This window comes from Physella acuta, unplaced genomic scaffold (genome assembly GCF_028476545.2).
Source record: "Physella acuta isolate Inbredline_101_S28 unplaced genomic scaffold, ASM2847654v3 ptg000630l, whole genome shotgun sequence".
In the NCBI taxonomy this organism is placed as follows: Eukaryota; Metazoa; Mollusca; class Gastropoda; family Physidae; genus Physella; species Physella acuta.
Genome location: NW_026732149.1, coordinates 26,900 through 43,427, shown reverse-complemented (window position 1 = coordinate 43,427; position 16,528 = coordinate 26,900). Strand labels below are relative to the sequence as shown.

General features: G+C 39.0%; 1 protein-coding gene and 1 pseudogene across 1 annotated transcript; one reads left to right on the top strand and one right to left on the bottom strand.

Moving 5' to 3' along the window:
- Window positions 1–383: 383 nt before the first annotated feature.
- Window positions 384–548, bottom strand: LOC131948235 (uncharacterized; annotated as a pseudogene).
- Window positions 549–3,700: 3,152 nt separating this feature from the next.
- On the top strand, window positions 3,701–16,239 carry LOC131948225 (uncharacterized). Its single transcript, XM_059309761.1, has 6 exons — window positions 3,701–3,968; window positions 4,568–4,603; window positions 5,280–5,379; window positions 6,392–6,528; window positions 7,258–7,380; window positions 14,746–16,239. The coding sequence occupies exons 1-6, from the start codon at window positions 3,920–3,922 to the stop codon at window positions 14,832–14,834; spliced, it is 534 nt and encodes a 177-aa protein (XP_059165744.1). The 5' UTR covers window positions 3,701–3,919; the 3' UTR covers window positions 14,835–16,239.
- The last annotated feature ends 289 nt before the right edge of the window (window positions 16,240–16,528 follow it).

Here is a 16,528-nt window from a genome sequence, read left to right as displayed (position 1 = left end):
TCCAACCAAGCCTTTCTTTATGCCACTAATGTACTTTTCCCCCATCAACAGTCAACTGAGGTTAGTCCAGTCCAAGTTATAATCAGCAAATGTTTTCTTGAACTCATTGAATATATCCTCTCCGGTAACAGTGCCATACATATTACGTAGGGAAGCCAGCTCTTGTGTTATGTTCATGTCTTCATCCACACCCCTAATGAACACAAGCAGTTGAGAGGTGGAACAGCTGTCCAGCGACTCATCCATTGCAATTTAAAAAAAAATGAAATGTGCTTGCATTATTCGCTATTTGAGTCACGATGTTTTCACCAATGTCTGCAACACGGTATGCAAAGGTATTTGCGCCCAAAGCTACATTTTCAAATTGTTTTGAATTTTCTGGGCAAAGCTCCTCAGCCACCTCTAACAGATATTTTTTCCGTGGACAAAGGGATGAGGATGAGAGGACCCGCGGGCCGCACGGCCCGCGGGTCGTAGTTTGGAGACCCCTGATGTAGATCCATAACAGATACTACACTTTGATCTTAGCCAAAAGGCCGAGAAGCGATTTGGGACGAAAATGTGTAAACTTTTTTTAAGGTCGTAAGAAATGACTAGCAGCAAGCAATTAAAATTATTTGAAACACATAATTAAAGAAACAAAATGTGAAAACTGGTATTGCTTTTTATGTTTTAAAAATTATACTTTAAAAATTTAAAAAAATGTATTGTGTCACGTTCTGAAATACTTTTCCCCCCATCTTTACTTATCGTCACTAAAGTCTTAACAGGTGTAAGGTCTCTGTTAATTATTTACTCCCAGCTACGGGGCTGATCATCTCAGCGACAGTCTTACTCGAGTTCTTCCCCTTCCCGTCCTTATTATTGTGGCGGCTATCTTGCTGTCAATACCAGTTAGGAGTGTCTGGTGTAGTTTCATGGATTTTTTTTTCCAAGTAATTTATGTGGTTAACACCGGAACAGGCGGTGGCTGGTGATATCCGGCGAGAGCAGGGGCGTTAGCGAGGGGGGGGGGGGCGGGGCGGGGGGTGCGGACCGCACCGGGTGACACCATTTAGGAGGGTGACACCAAGGCAAAAAATGGCAAATATAGAGAGAAAAACTTGAGGGGGGGTGCAAATCGAAAGTTTGAGGGGGGGGGGGGGGTGCAAATAGAAAACTTGAAAGTTTGTCCCCGGTAAGGGTCGCAACGCCTCTGGGGGGGGGGGTGACACCATTGAGTGCCGCACCGGGTGACACCGACCTCGCTACGCCACTGGGCGAGAGTAAATTGTTCAAGTTTTTTTTATAGAGGCCTGAGTCTATGGACAGCCTTGTTTCATTCAAGTCTTGTTTAGAGACCTGTATCAAACCCTGGCAGTGTTTCTTTCATACATTATTCTCCGGTGAGGGGGGCACTTAAAACTTTTGGGAGAGGGCGGACTTAAATTTCCGGGTGGGGAGGGGGGGGGGGTAAACGTGCTTAGGGTGGGGGTGCCTAAAAGAAATTGTGATCCCTGACCATCCTTGATTCACTAAAGTAATTCACTCAACTTAGTTTTGAGACCCATATACCAGAAAATCCTTGATTCACTAAAGTGATTTACCAAACTTTGGTTAGAGACTAAAGTGATTCACCAAACGTTACACGTACGTTCCCTTATAGAGCCTAGGACCTCTCAACAATAATCACGTTTTTTAGAAGTAATTCACTCAACTTAGTTTTGAGACCCATATACCAGAAAATCCTTGATTCACTAAAGTGATTCACCAAATTTTGGTTAGAGGCCTACATACCTGACTATCCTTGATTCACTAAAATGATTCACCAAATTTTGGTTAGAGGCCTACATACCTGACTATCCTTGATTCACTAAAGTGATTCACCGAAACTTTGGTTAGAGACCCATATACCTGACTATCCTTGATTCACTAAAGTGATTCACCCAAACTTTGGTTAGAGACCTATATACCTGACCATCCTTGATTCACTAAAGTGATTTACCAAACGTTACACGTACGTTCTCTTATAGAGCCTAGGACCTCTCAACAATAATCACGTTTTTTTTAAAAACATGAGCGGTTCTAGCCGGGAAAAGATGTGCATCTACATGTTCACTGTTTAGGCCTTTGTTTTGTCTTAAAGGGACAGTGATTAACACGATAAATAAATAGTAGATTAAAATAGCAAAAATATCCCCCTTTCACCAACATTCAGGAAAAGTTGCACCAGAAGTTGTAAACTATCGATTCATGGTTGTAATCCGGATAATTAACCTCATAGCTTCATCTTAAATTTATTGTGCTTGTTTGCCTAGCTTTAGGCTGGTGTAATGAAGGAAGGAGGGGAGGGGGGGAGGGCGTTGTTAAGATAACGCTTAATTTCACTATCGTTGAATTGTGGGGAGTGGGGGACTGGTTAACCACACTTCGTCATTCATGTACACCGATACACGATACACACACATGAACGGACGTGTGTGGTTGGTTTTGTGTAAGGAGGTGTGTGTGTGGTTAGTTTTGTGTACGGAGGTGTGTGTGTGTGTGTGGTTAATTTTGTAATCCCACTTGACAAAAAAACAACTAAAGTTTCTGCTAAACCAAGAGTCAAGAAACCAAAACACCAAATATTATGCATTCTAATCTATGGTCTGAAGATTGACGGAGTTTCTCTTAGGCATCCTCGAGCGAGTCCAACCCCCCCCCCCCCCCCCCCACCCATACACAAAGTAGAAAAAAATATATAATTTATAAAGAAAAAATATATATACTTTAACCAGCGTCCAGCAACCTCCCTCCCCCCCCCCCCCACACACTCACACAACCTACAAGAAAGTGAAAAAAAAACAACTAAAAATTGCGTCACTAAGGAGAGTCCTAACCACTCCTACATTTTGGGAGGCAACTTAGCTAACCATTACACCGCCGTCATCGGCTTTAAATTCAAAGTGTCAATTTTTTAAACATACCCGATAAAGTGAACTGTTTATCAAAATGTTCTAGTTCTAAAAATCAAAAACATGTTACAGATGTGAGCTGTGGGATTAGACCAACCACCATGTGTTAACTATTGATTTATTTAAATAACTAAAACAAAAACAAGAGTTCGCCTCTCGCTATCAATGTGTTGAAGAAATTCACGTCATTGGCAGTGTAACTAACGTGAAGATAAAGGTTTAACTAAGTTGATTAAAATAGTTTTTGTCAACATAGGCGTGGGATAGGTGACATGTTTTATGATGTACGCCAAAAATAAAACAGCCGGAAGTGCTTCGTAGGGGAAGATTTTCTAAAACACACGTGGTCCTTACCATGAGAATTTCATTGTGGTGTCACCCTCCCTCCCTTGGATGGTGCCACCTAAAGCGGACCGCACCCCCGCCCTGGCCTAGTGACGCTACAGCTCAACAAAAAACGCTGGGCTGGTAATTAAAAAAAATAAAAGTATGCTTTGTTTAAAAAACATGTTTACGAAACAAAACAATCAGACAATGACTTTAAAAAGTTGACAACGTTGGCCATGTAATGGTGTAACGGCCAGACAAGCAGAAACATGACTCACATCTCCATTGAGGAGAGTTTTTAATTTATTGCATGCTGTAAAAAAAATGTCGCCATTTTGTTAAGAAGTACACGATTGCGTGGTTTAGTTATAAATAACTGATAAGGATTGAGCCTCGTTTTGACTGTATTGTTAGCCGCTAGCCAATAAAAAGGCAAGACGGACTTGAAGCTGCTTTAATATTGGGTTTACTGATTAGTTTCCTCAACTAATCGAAAAGTTTTTCGCTCCCTATTTAACGTGCTATATACAATTTGTGTTTATTACATTTAGAGATAAACTAAACAGCTTTAGTTTAGAAGTTTCGCTCAAGTAAAACACAGAACACTTCATATACAGAGGATTACCAGTTTTTCTACATCGAAGGCGTTTAAAAAAATGAATATGATGCAGTTGTTATCGGTTCTGTTGTTATGTTCTTGTTATGGTAAAGATTTTAAATATTTTGGCGTGGACAGGATTATTTCTAGAGGGACGGAGAAAAAAAAAATTAAACATAATTACACATTTTTTTTACCCTAAGTAAAATTTTAATATACGTCAGTTTTTTAATCATCGATAGAGGTAGGCGTGGTCGGGTCGGTAAAGCACATAGTTGCTAAACCGAAAAACCTGAGTTCGACCCCCGGGCAGATGAAGCAGATGAAGTTTGATAGCTCGGGAGAAAACTCCAAAATCAAACCTTTGCTGCCGTAGTTTGTTCTAGGATGGACAAAAGCAAATCCAGACAGAAAAGCAGGCTGAAACCGGAGTCATATATGGTGTCCAATATTGCATTTAAGAGCGAAGAAGAAGAAGAATCATTGATCACACTTTGTTCGCCTATTTCTGATATTATCTGCCGTAAAACATATTTGTGATGTAACTATTGTTAGGGTAATGTTATAATGGGCATATTAGTTTCCGACTCTAACTTGTATGTATTGAATTGTTTTAGCTTACCGATCGTAAGTATTCAATTATTTTAGTTTACCAAATGTATTCAATTGTTTTAGCTTACCAACTGTGTGTTTTGAATTGTTTTAGCTTACCAAGTGAATGCTGAGTGCAGTAACTCAACTCGTGAGTAAATCTTACACGTGCCTTTTTATTATTATTATCTTTATTATTCGATTTCAGATTTAAAAAAAAATATTGCCTTTATAATTTCATTTTAGATTTTTTACGATGCTTACTTTATAATTCTGTTACATTTTTAAAATGATTATTATGTTTATATTTATTAATATTGCATAATGATAATTCTATTTTAGATATTTGTTCATGATTAACTAATTGTTCATTGATTGCTAAGTTTACATTCCCAGCAATTTTTTGTAAACGAATTAGCCCAGTGTTTCTTGCAGACTTTTTTTCTCCCGGGGGGGGGGCTACTACGATTTCACGGGGTGGGGGGAGGGAGGGAGGGGCGGACACTGTTAAAAGTATATACTTTCTATATAAATTCCATTTCATTCGAGGGGGTTGGTGGGCGGCGGTAGACTTTCTTCTTCCCCTCGAAGAGATGCCTGGAAGAAACTCTGATTGGCTAGATATGATGTAAGCCTGATCTTGTTGGATAACTGATTTTTTGTATTCGATTAAAACTGTCGGTTTTCTTGGCTATTAAAACCAGAAGGAAATTAAATTCTGTTCTTTGGTAGTTATTGTTTCATATTTCATCCAATAATTTCTGTTTAAAAAAAAAAAAACATTGCCAAATTGGTTTAATAATATTTTTTTAAAATGTTTAATGCAGCACCAGTGATCCGCGAAAAAACCAATGCAACCAAATTTGTTTCTCTGGGAGATTACACGCTCTTGTGTGTTACAGACTGCACAGAAGTAGAGTGGCTGAAGTAAGTTTTCCGTTGTTTTATTTTTGTCCGATTTTATTTTTGTCCGATTTTATTTTTGTCCTATTTTAATTTTGTCCGATTTTATTTTTGTCCTACTTTAATTTTGTCCGATTTTATTTTTGTCCGATTTTATTTTTGTCCGATTTTAATTTTGTCCGATTTTATTTTTGCCCGGGCGGTGGGGTAGGGGGAAGGAAGGAAGGACGGAGAATCGTCGCACATCTCGGAGTGGGGGAGGGGGGGGGCTGGGATTTTGTTTCGATACAGGCCAAGTGGATTGTAAGAAACCATTTTTTTAAAAAATGAAAATGCTAAGCAACTTCGATTTTCCATATTCTTTTTTAGTGGGGGAGGTGTGATTTGGAGATGGTGGTGGTGGTGGGGGGGGGGGGGGGGGGGGGGTAAGTACAACTTTTTTACTTCATTTGAGGCAAGTGGCTGTTTAGTGATGTTTGAGAACTGGGTGTGGAGATTTTTTTTTAAATATAGCTTTAAAGACTATGTCGTCATTTATGGACACCGCCCCCTTTAATGTCAATACGTTGGACGTGTTGATGGGATGGAAGGGGTTGAGAGTATAATTGTGTATTACTACACAACATGACTATGATATCAACTGCAAAAAATTGGACTAACACTATATTAAAGAATATAATGAAATGGTTCATGTATTTTACAATTAATCTGTGTGTGTGTGTGTACCTGTATGTATGTGTGTTTCAATGTGTGTGTGTGTGCGTGCGTGCGCGCATGCGCGCATGCGCGCGCGCACACACACACATACACACACAGAGACATACGGACAAAATTGCAAAACTATGTTTTTCCGACTAAGGGAGGTGTAAAACGTCGAGATTTGTAAAAAAAAAAAAAATATCGATTTTTTTTTAATTGCACGATTACAATACTTCCTTCATACTTCGTATACGAGAAAGTAAAAAAAAAAAAAAACAACGAATTTTTAACAATATTTTTAATGAGCTAAAACTAAGGTCCTTTCTGTCTTGAACAGAGATGATTTGGAAATAGAAAACATTACCTCTACGGAGTATGCAATCAGTAACGCCACAGCTAATGACAACGGCAACTATACTTGTAGAATTACTGTCAACGAAACAAGCGCAGCCTTCACTTTTATTGTAGACATAAGTGAGTAGCATTTTACACATTCAATATACAGTATAATGTTTGGTTTTTATTTTAATTTTATTGAGAAATTAGACTATTATACTACACACAGAAACACACATATCTATATATATAATTCTCTTCTGGGAGCCGTTAGAAAACAAGCTGCAAGCGCGCCTTACAGTCCCCTCTCTTCCTCTCTATCGCTACCACCCCCCCCCCCACCCCCTCACATGGTCTGGTGAGCTGTGGTTCACGCTGTTTACATTTTACAATCATAGAGACGGGTTTGGTGACGGCTATTAGGGGCAGATAATTTAGTTTGAAACGATTTTAAACTTAGAGGAGGTAACTAAGAGGAGGCTGCTTTCACGTGGGGGGGGGGGGGGTTTAGTGTTTTTAAGCAAATATTTTCAGTGGCAGCATTGGTACTGTCGAATTCACAAATTATAAATTACTGGAAAGTAGAAAAAAAAACAACAACTAAATAGCGGCGTATGATACGCAGCGGGTCGGCTCGTATACATATATTTATCATCTTGGGCCGATGCAGTATGCTCTCTCCTCGTTTGTCGGTCTAAAACTAATTTCCTAGCAGTCCCTCATGATTTAGATTATTTATCTCACATAAAATCTCCTTTAACACACATTTAAAAACCTTCATACAAAAACAAATGGAATTACACTTTAAAAAATCGCGAGACGTAAAAATGCAGAAAAATCTGCTCACGTGTGAATGTTTATTGACAGATGTGCCAGGAAAGCCATGCAAGACAAACGAGGACTGCAGAGGGAAGGAATACACTGGAACATGCAGCAACTTCAGGTGCTCCTGTGCTGCCACCCACCACCCAGAAGGCGTTACGTGCCTAGGTAACGTGGATCTATGTGATATCTCTACAACCAGAGGCGTTGCGAGGGGGGGGGGGGGGCGGGGTGCACCGGGTGACACCATTTAGGGGGGGGGGGTGACACCAAGGCAAAAAAAAAAAAGCAAAATATGTAGAGAAAAATGATAATTCCACTTAATTAAGTGATTAATTCGAGTGTTAAATATTCTTTTAAGAGGTGCAAATCGAAAGTTTGAGGGGAGGGGGGGGGGGGCAAATCGAAAGTTTGAGGGGGGGTGCAAATCGAAAATTGAAAGTTTGTCTCGGGAAGGGTCGCTACGCCTCTGGGGGGTGACACCATTAAGTGCCGCACCGGGTGACACCCGACCTCTGTCTACAACTACAGCCCGTACATAGGAAAAACTCTAGATCTTTCAGCGTCATTATGGTTTGAATTCGGTTTACAAACAGTACTTTTAAAAAGCCAGTTTCATGCATTTCCGTTTGACGGAAAAATTTGGGAGCATATCGAATAAAGATAGACCATTTTCGGTGGCTCTTCTTTAATCCAGCAATAAAACCAGTGTAAATAGCCCAGCTTGTTGGGTAACCTGGTTCAGTTTCAACCAGGTTAACACAACAACAACAAAGCAAACCAAAACATTTAAAGTTATAAGTTAATCATGTGCTGTCACTTAAAATGACAAAGCCGTATATGTTCCCTTCTAGCCACAGATCCGTGCCGACACTTTGAGACAATCGTAATCTGCCAACGTCATGCTTTTTTTGACAATTGCCCCTTCTCCCTCCCCCCCCCCCCCATCTCCCCAACGTCATACACATTCACAAAAATTAGAACCCCCTCCTTAAAATGACTTAGCACTTCATCCTACACTCCCCATCATCAATTATCCCAAAATTTCGGGGTAGACACAGATAACGTGAACACTGATTTGTTGTGAACCCCCACCCATCCCACATGTGCCGCTGTCCCTACCTCTGGCTGTAGATAAATAATCACAGTAGCTAGTTTTTACTTATGTAACAACTCAAAGAAGAAAACAATTCTTGACTAAAACCCAAATACGACTCGTAATACAAGTTTTAGATTTTACACAACTAAACAACAATTTCACATGAATAGATATTTTACCGTTGGCCGAGCTGGAAATTGTCCAGTTATCAGTGTTTAGTACATCGTTACATTATTGTACAAGGATTGCCGTATGCTAACAGTAACAAACACGAAACAATATTTAAAAAAACACTAATGTTTGACGTTATTGTCTTCTGTTGGTTTTTCTTACTGTCGTCCCCCGGATTTTGTTGGTCTTGTTCGTGCAGGTGCATGACTTTCACCTGTAATATCTGTTCTGCAATGACCTGTGACAGGGGTGGATTAAGCTTGTGCGGGGCCCCGGGCTGCAACTTTTTGGGGCCCCTGATATACATATATAAATATATATATATATATATATATATATATATATATATATATATATATATATATATATATATATATATATATATATATATATATATATATATATATATATATATATATATATATATATATATATATTTATTTATTTATTTATTTATTTATTTATATATATATATATATACATATTGGTTAGCCTTTTTGTATCCAATTGGCCGCTCATTGAACATGACATCTTTTTAAATTAGCAGTTTTGAGTACTTGTGTTTGATATTTTGAAAAAAAAAAAATAAGCTTATGATTCAAATATTAAAGTACGAGCCGACCCGCGGCGTATCATACGCCGCTATTTAGTTGTTTTATTTTCTACTTTTCAGTCATTCATAATTTGTGAATTCGACCTTGCCAATGCTGCCACTTAATATATTTGCTTTAAAACACTATCAGTTAAAGACGATACCCCCCCTCCTTTCCCCAACCCCTTACAGCCGCCCCCCCCCCTGTTAAAGTAGCCTCCTCTTAGTTACCTCTTAGTTTAAAATCGTTTTAAACTAAATGATCTGCCCCTAATAGCCGTTACTAAACCCGGCTCTACGATTGTAAACATTTAGCGTGAACCACAGCTCACCAGACCATGTAGGGGTGGGGGTGGTAGGGAGCGCGCTTACAGCTAGGTGTTTTCTATGGTCTCCAAGAAGAGAATTATATATATAGATTGTTTTTATAGTAAAAAAAACCCCAACAGTTACGCTTTGTAGTGAAATTTTTGTAGTGCAATATATATTTGGGGGCCCCTAAAATCGGGGCCCTCGGGTTGCAGCCCTCTCAGCCCCTCCCCCAATTTGCCACTGACCTATGGTATAGGTTTCTCGTGTTAACAAAAGAAGTGGTGGGGTATCAGAGCAACGTGACCAGATGTGACGGATATCTGGCGGCTAAAATCAATACGAGAACTGTGTGACGTCTATCTATTTTTGTTATCAATTGATTACGTTGTATTGTGAGCAGTTAATGCTAGTTTTATCACACAACACGATTTTTGTTATCAATTGATTAAACTCGGGTGTGAGTAGCTACGGTTAAGTTTAGGATGTAGCCTATAATACGCATTGCTGCCGGTTAGATTCTCCAATATAGCTTTAGTTTCAAGAATAGACCAGCAGGTACACATGACGATCCAATCAGTTGTTTTCACTTTGACCAGAGTGCATCAACGCATCACTTTCGTTGTTTTGGTTTCAATCTAAAATCAATCAACTCAGTGTTTGAGGAGTCATTCGCAAAGGGAAAAATTGCCAGATATAAAATATTACCAGATAACAAAAAAAATATATCAACATAACAAGAATTACCAAATAGCAAAAATCACCAAATAACAAAAATCACTTAATAACAAAAATCACCTGATAACAAAAATTACCAAATAACATAAATTACCTAAATAATAAAAATAAGAATTTAAACTAAATAGATCTAGTTACCGTCAGTGTTCCTTCCATGCATCTCTTCGGGGAAAGTCTACCGCCCCCCCCCCCCCCCCCCGAACGAAATGGAACTTTATATAGAAAAAATAACAGTGTCCGCCCCCTCCCCCCGGAAGTTTTTATAAATATTTTTAAAATATATGGGGGGGGGTCCAATCTGGTCCAATCCATCCCCGTTTGCCCTTTTGTATATTTTTGCCATTATGGTCTTGTCCAGTTTTTCTCCACAGTTCGGCATTAACGTGCAAAGATATTAACTTACAAAATTGTATTATGTTTTTTTAATATTATATTATAAATACCAATGTGGGCCCTGCTAGGGGGGGGATACCTTACAATCTATCTCTACCCTTCCCTAGGCTTATCTAACTAACTACCGTCCGGTCAGTGCAAGCCCGGCTAAACCCAGGCTGGTTAATAACCTAACCTTAGTCTAAATTAAAAAGACAGAAACACTTTAACAAATTAATAAAATTTATTTCATGGAACCAAAATTATATAAATAAAAAAATAGATTAACAAAACAGAACTTTAACGTAGCAAAACAAACTTTTTACACCACACAAAACATTACGTTTGACCATTTGATGGTGTTGCGCCGACTTATGATGTCTAGGATGGTCCAGGCCCTGACACACAGAAACCTCCCTTCATCCATTCTCGACATCCAAAAGTCCACACCAAACAAAACACTACGTAAAACCACTACGTACAATACGTTACGTACAATACATTACGTAGAAAACAATACGTACACAACAAACTCTTTAAACCAAACAAAACAATTCATATATAACAAAACACCCAGCCAAGTTGCACAAGCAACCTCACTGGAAGGGGGGGGGGAAGAGAAAAAGAAAAGGAAAACATAAGAAAAATGCATGGAAAAATATATACATCAATATATACATATGTTTAAATTACTACCTACTACTACTATCTAGCTAAAGCCTCGAGTAAAACTAATCCTTACTATACAATTCTAAAAGCAATTCTCAAAAACAACTAACCACTGTCTAAAGAACTAGCAACTTAAAAATAACGTGTAAACAAATTCATCGTAGAACCAATCTTTCCTACACAAGGAAGCCCGAAGCCATTGGTCTACATAAACAATATCCATATTGATAACATTAAAGTTAACACACTCCGCTAAGGCCCCAATGAAGGCAGACACAAAGCAAGCGATACTCAACATGACGTTGCACGAAACAGCACACACATTAATTTTAAACAACCTAAAACTCGAGGCAACTAAAATATACTAATCTAATTACTGTCTAAAACAACTGACTATTAACTAAGCCAACCCTAGTCAATAACACATCATAAAACAATCAGGTAAATGCACACACGCATTCACACTAGTTTAGGAAACACTCCTAAACACACTGGCCTAAACCACGTGGTCCGAAACACACGCCACGGGTTTAGAAAACATCAAAAATACATTTTAATTCAAAATAACAAAATAACACACCACGTGCATACCAGACATGCCGATGCTCACTATCTCGTTTTAGACGAAAATGAAAGAAAACGAGAAACATCGTCAGTCGCATTCATACAAATCACATAAAGATAAAGTATAAAAAAACAAATACCTCCACGCGTGCGGTGCGCCACGCAGAAACCTGACCCGACCTACATCTCGCCGCGGGTCAAAAAAAAGGAAGAAAATCACTCCGAGCGGTCAATTTATACTGACCGCTTCGAGCGGAAGGGGGACCCCGTGCTGTTCCCCATTGGACCACCATGCACTCCCAGATTCGCAACAAATAAAATTAATACAAAATAAATAATCCATTCACCCGCTCACATTCACCCCTTTTAAAAATCTTACAGTCCCTGTAAGACAAAAAAATTGCATAAAACAATCTTAAAATAAAACATGCACCCATCTCTTACACCAAGCCTATAAGCTTGAATGCAAGAAAAACGAAACAATGTACAATAACATTAATCTTGCGTCTCTGTGCTCCCTAAAAAACTCAAGGCACCAAGATAGTGTTCCCTTCACTGAGGGCTGATTCGCGCTACTAGTCCTGTCGGCCTTTCATCCGGAAGGGCAAGGGGGGAGGGTCAGCCTAGACCCGCCCGCTATTAATGGCACACGTTGCCTGTCCATCCCGTCCACCTGGGTCCACTACACAACACACCGTGTTCTGGTTCTGGCCTCAGCGTAAGACCACCGGTAAAACGTCCGCTTGTTTGGTCCGGAGATGATGCAACCGCCTTGACCCACTGGCTCTCCGACTGTTACCCGCCCCCAACGATCGTGCCTCCGCTTCGACACACCTGTGGGGCGGGTGTCCAGTAGCCCTCTTTGTGGGTCAAGGAATTGACCTCATTGGCCTCTCGTTGGTGGGGAGCGTCCGCTTGGTTGGGCCAAGTGGTGGCGCAACCGCCTTGCCCCACTGGCTCTCCGACTGTTACCCGCCTCCAATGATCGTGTGTCCGCCTCGACACACCTGTGGGGCGGGTGTCCAGTAGCCCTCTTTGTGGGTCAAGGGGTTGACGTCATAGGCCTCTCGTTGTTCACCGGTCTGCCGTACACACCAGATCCGCGCCACGCCCGTGTGTGTTGTCCAGTCTAGACCACACGAGGCCGCCATCTTCATCACACGCCAGGTCCAGTGCCACACACCGTGCCTTGTCCAGCCACGCACACTGAAGGCTCGTCGAGGCACGTCTCTCCGCCAACCTGACTGGGTGTTTAAACAACAAACAATTCCTACACTACACACAAACTAAACACATATGGTTCCAAAAGGGCCTATCAAGAACAAACAAATTTAACTAAGCTACACTAGCCCTAGTAAAAAAACAAAAATTTAACTAGACTAAAGCACTGACCCCACTCGTGCTACCAATTTGTGGGCCCTGCTAGGGGGGGGGGATACCTTACAATCTATCTCTACCCTTCCCTAGGCTTATCTAACTAACTACCGTCCGGTCAGTGCAAGCCCGGCTAAACCCAGGCTGGTTAATAACCTAACCTTAGTCTAAATTAAAAAGACAGAAACACTTTAACAAATTAATAAAATTTATTTCATGGAACCAAAATTATATAAATAAAAAAATAGATTAACAAAACAGAACTTTAACGTAGCAAAACAAACTTTTTACACCACACAAAACATTACGTTTGACCATTTGATGGTGTTGCGCCGACTTATGATGTCTAGGATGGTCCAGGCCCTGACACACAGAAACCTCCCTTCATCCATTCTCGACATCCAAAAGTCCACACCAAACAAAACACTACGTAAAACCACTACGTACAATACGTTACGTACAATACATTACGTAGAAAACAATACGTACACAACAAACTCTTTAAACCAAACAAAACAATTCATATATAACAAAACACCCAGCCAAGTTGCACAAGCAACCTCACTGGAAGGGGGGGGGGAAGAGAAAAAGAAAAGGAAAACATAAGAAAAATGCATGGAAAAATATATACATCAATATATACATATGTTTAAATTACTACCTACTACTACTATCTAGCTAAAGCCTCGAGTAAAACTAATCCTTACTATACAATTCTAAAAGCAATTCTCAAAAACAACTAACCACTGTCTAAAGAACTAGCAACTTAAAAATAACGTGTAAACAAATTCATCGTAGAACCAATCTTTCCTACACAAGGAAGCCCGAAGCCATTGGTCTACATAAACAATATCCATATTGATAACATTAAAGTTAACACACTCCGCTAAGGCCCCAATGAAGGCAGACACAAAGCAAGCGATACTCAACATGACGTTGCACGAAACAGCACACACATTAATTTTAAACAACCTAAAACTCGAGGCAACTAAAATATACTAATCTAATTACTGTCTAAAACAACTGACTATTAACTAAGCCAACCCTAGTCAATAACACATCATAAAACAATCAGGTAAATGCACACACGCATTCACACTAGTTTAGGAAACACTCCTAAACACACTGGCCTAAACCACGTGGTCCGAAACACACGCCACGGGTTTAGAAAACATCAAAAATACATTTTAATTCAAAATAACAAAATAACACACCACGTGCATACCAGACATGCCGATGCTCACTATCTCGTTTTAGACGAAAATGAAAGAAAACGAGAAACATCGTCAGTCGCATTCATACAAATCACATAAAGATAAAGTATAAAAAAACAAATACCTCCACGCGTGCGGTGCGCCACGCAGAAACCTGACACGACCTACATCTCGCCGCGGGTCAAAAAAAAGGAAGAAAATCACTCCGAGCGGTCAATTTATACTGACCGCTTCGAGCGGAAGGGGGACCCCGTGCTGTTCCCCATTGGACCACCATGCACTCCCAGATTCGCAACAAATAAAATTAATACAAAATAAATAATCCATTCACCCGCTCACACCAAAAACTGATTTTTTAAAATTTTATTTTAAATATGTTAAAGTTTTAAAACTCGGAAATAACGTGTGTTCTTTTTTTCTTCTCTCTACAGCACACAACAGCGCCTCTGCCATTTTGAACTCGGCTCTTCTCGTCATTGGGGCTGTCCTCGCCGCGCGCCTCGTGATGGTTTCCGGTTAAAGTTTTCTGCTATTTTTCCGTCCATTTTTTTTTTACACAAAACTATTTTGCCTAATTTAAACTTTGAAATATTTTTGATATCTTTGACAAAGTGTGGCTTTTATCTCTAAGCCTACCTGCATAAGAAATTTTTAACCTAATGGATTTTTTTGTTGTTGAACGGAGCTAATTCCATTGTTTTGCCTATGTATTAGATCATCTATAATACAGTTAGATCTAAAGTATATTTGTTATTATTCTTAACGTTAGTGTTGGCCACAGATGAAGCTGAAACGAAGCCCCGTGGATGTAGGTCATTTATTCCATGTTCACACGATCCTATACAACAGCATTCCGAGACTCGTGTTAACCGCGCGGCTCCGCTGTTGAGCAAGCGTGTGCTACAGAGTTTCTTTCAGGCATCTTTTCAACTGCCCCCCTCCACCCATGGACAAAATGAATTTTTTAAAAATAATTTATATAGTAAATATACTTTTACCCAGCGTCGTCCCCCCACCGAAAAAAAAAATGTCTGAAAGAAACCTTGGTCGCAGAGAATGGCCTCGCTATTTACGTTCACATTCGACTGATATTCCATCTTCTCCTCCCCCACCCCTCAACATGCAAGCAAGTAAAATATACATCTTCAATCCTGACATCATTAAGATAAAAACGGTCGGTGGGTGGGGTGGTGACAAATCTGCTTTTTTTATGACAATGTAGATCTACTTTGCTGTTAACATAAGGATATTCGTTTTAAAAAAAGTTGCAGTTACATTTCTTTACAATTTATTATATACATAGTTGTTTTCTTACCATTTAGGCTTACTTCCCTTGTAATTAAAAAAAAAAGTTCCACATTCCATTTTATACTATTTTTAAATGCCCAATACGGCTGTATGTTTTATTATCTGGTAAGTGTTACAAGTAGGTAAAATAATGCATCAATTAATTATATTTCAATGTTTTCCTTTACTGGTGTCAAAGATATTTGATTTAAATGAGATGGTAAAAAAAGGGGTCTCTGAATATTTCAAAAGGAGAGAAAAATAACAGAAAAATTATCACTATCTCAGAATCTCCTCTTACTTTTTTTTTATGGTAATGACAACTTACTTAATAAAGAAAAATACAATTCTAAAGATTATTGTTTAACAGGTTTAAATTAAAATGTATATATTAATACAATAATGAAACTCAGCCATAATGAAAATCTTCGGATTTGAGGTGGTTGAAATAATTTTTACGTTCCGTCAATTTTGCTTATATTTTTGAAAAATTAAATTATACGCTAATGTACGTGATGGTGACCTGGTATGTTTGTTGTAGTTTTTAATTGTATTTTCTAATAGATGTGACTTCTTATACAATATTTTACATTCTGCTAAAATGTTGATGTATTTTTAAATAAAGGTCTACAACTCTCGTAATTGTTCTGCATTGATGTATATTATCTTTCTTGAGTAAGCTTACTCCACCAGTTGGATTTTTAAAAATTAAATTAATAAATCACATGATAGGAAGACAGGGCTTTTTATGTGCGGTCCAGTAATAAGATATTTAAACCATTGCTTGTTAACAACTCTTATGTTGTAAACACGACTTAAACTAGACTTATTATTTTGGTGTTGTATTGCAAGCCTGTGGAATAGCCAAGAATTGCTTCCCTTGCTAAGTAGCTCTTCACTGAAACTAAATTCTTCAAAATCACCATC

Coding starts and splice junctions, on each gene's coding strand:
- LOC131948225 (XM_059309761.1), top strand. CDS start 3,920: ATGAATATGATGCAGTTGTTATCGGTTCTGTTGTTATGTTCTTGTTAT. Junction 6,529..7,257: donor CACTTTTATTGTAGACATAA/GTGAGTAGCATT, acceptor GTTTATTGACAG/ATGTGCCAGGAAAGCCATGC. Junction 7,381..14,745: donor AGAAGGCGTTACGTGCCTAG/GTAACGTGGATC, acceptor TTCTCTCTACAG/CACACAACAGCGCCTCTGCC.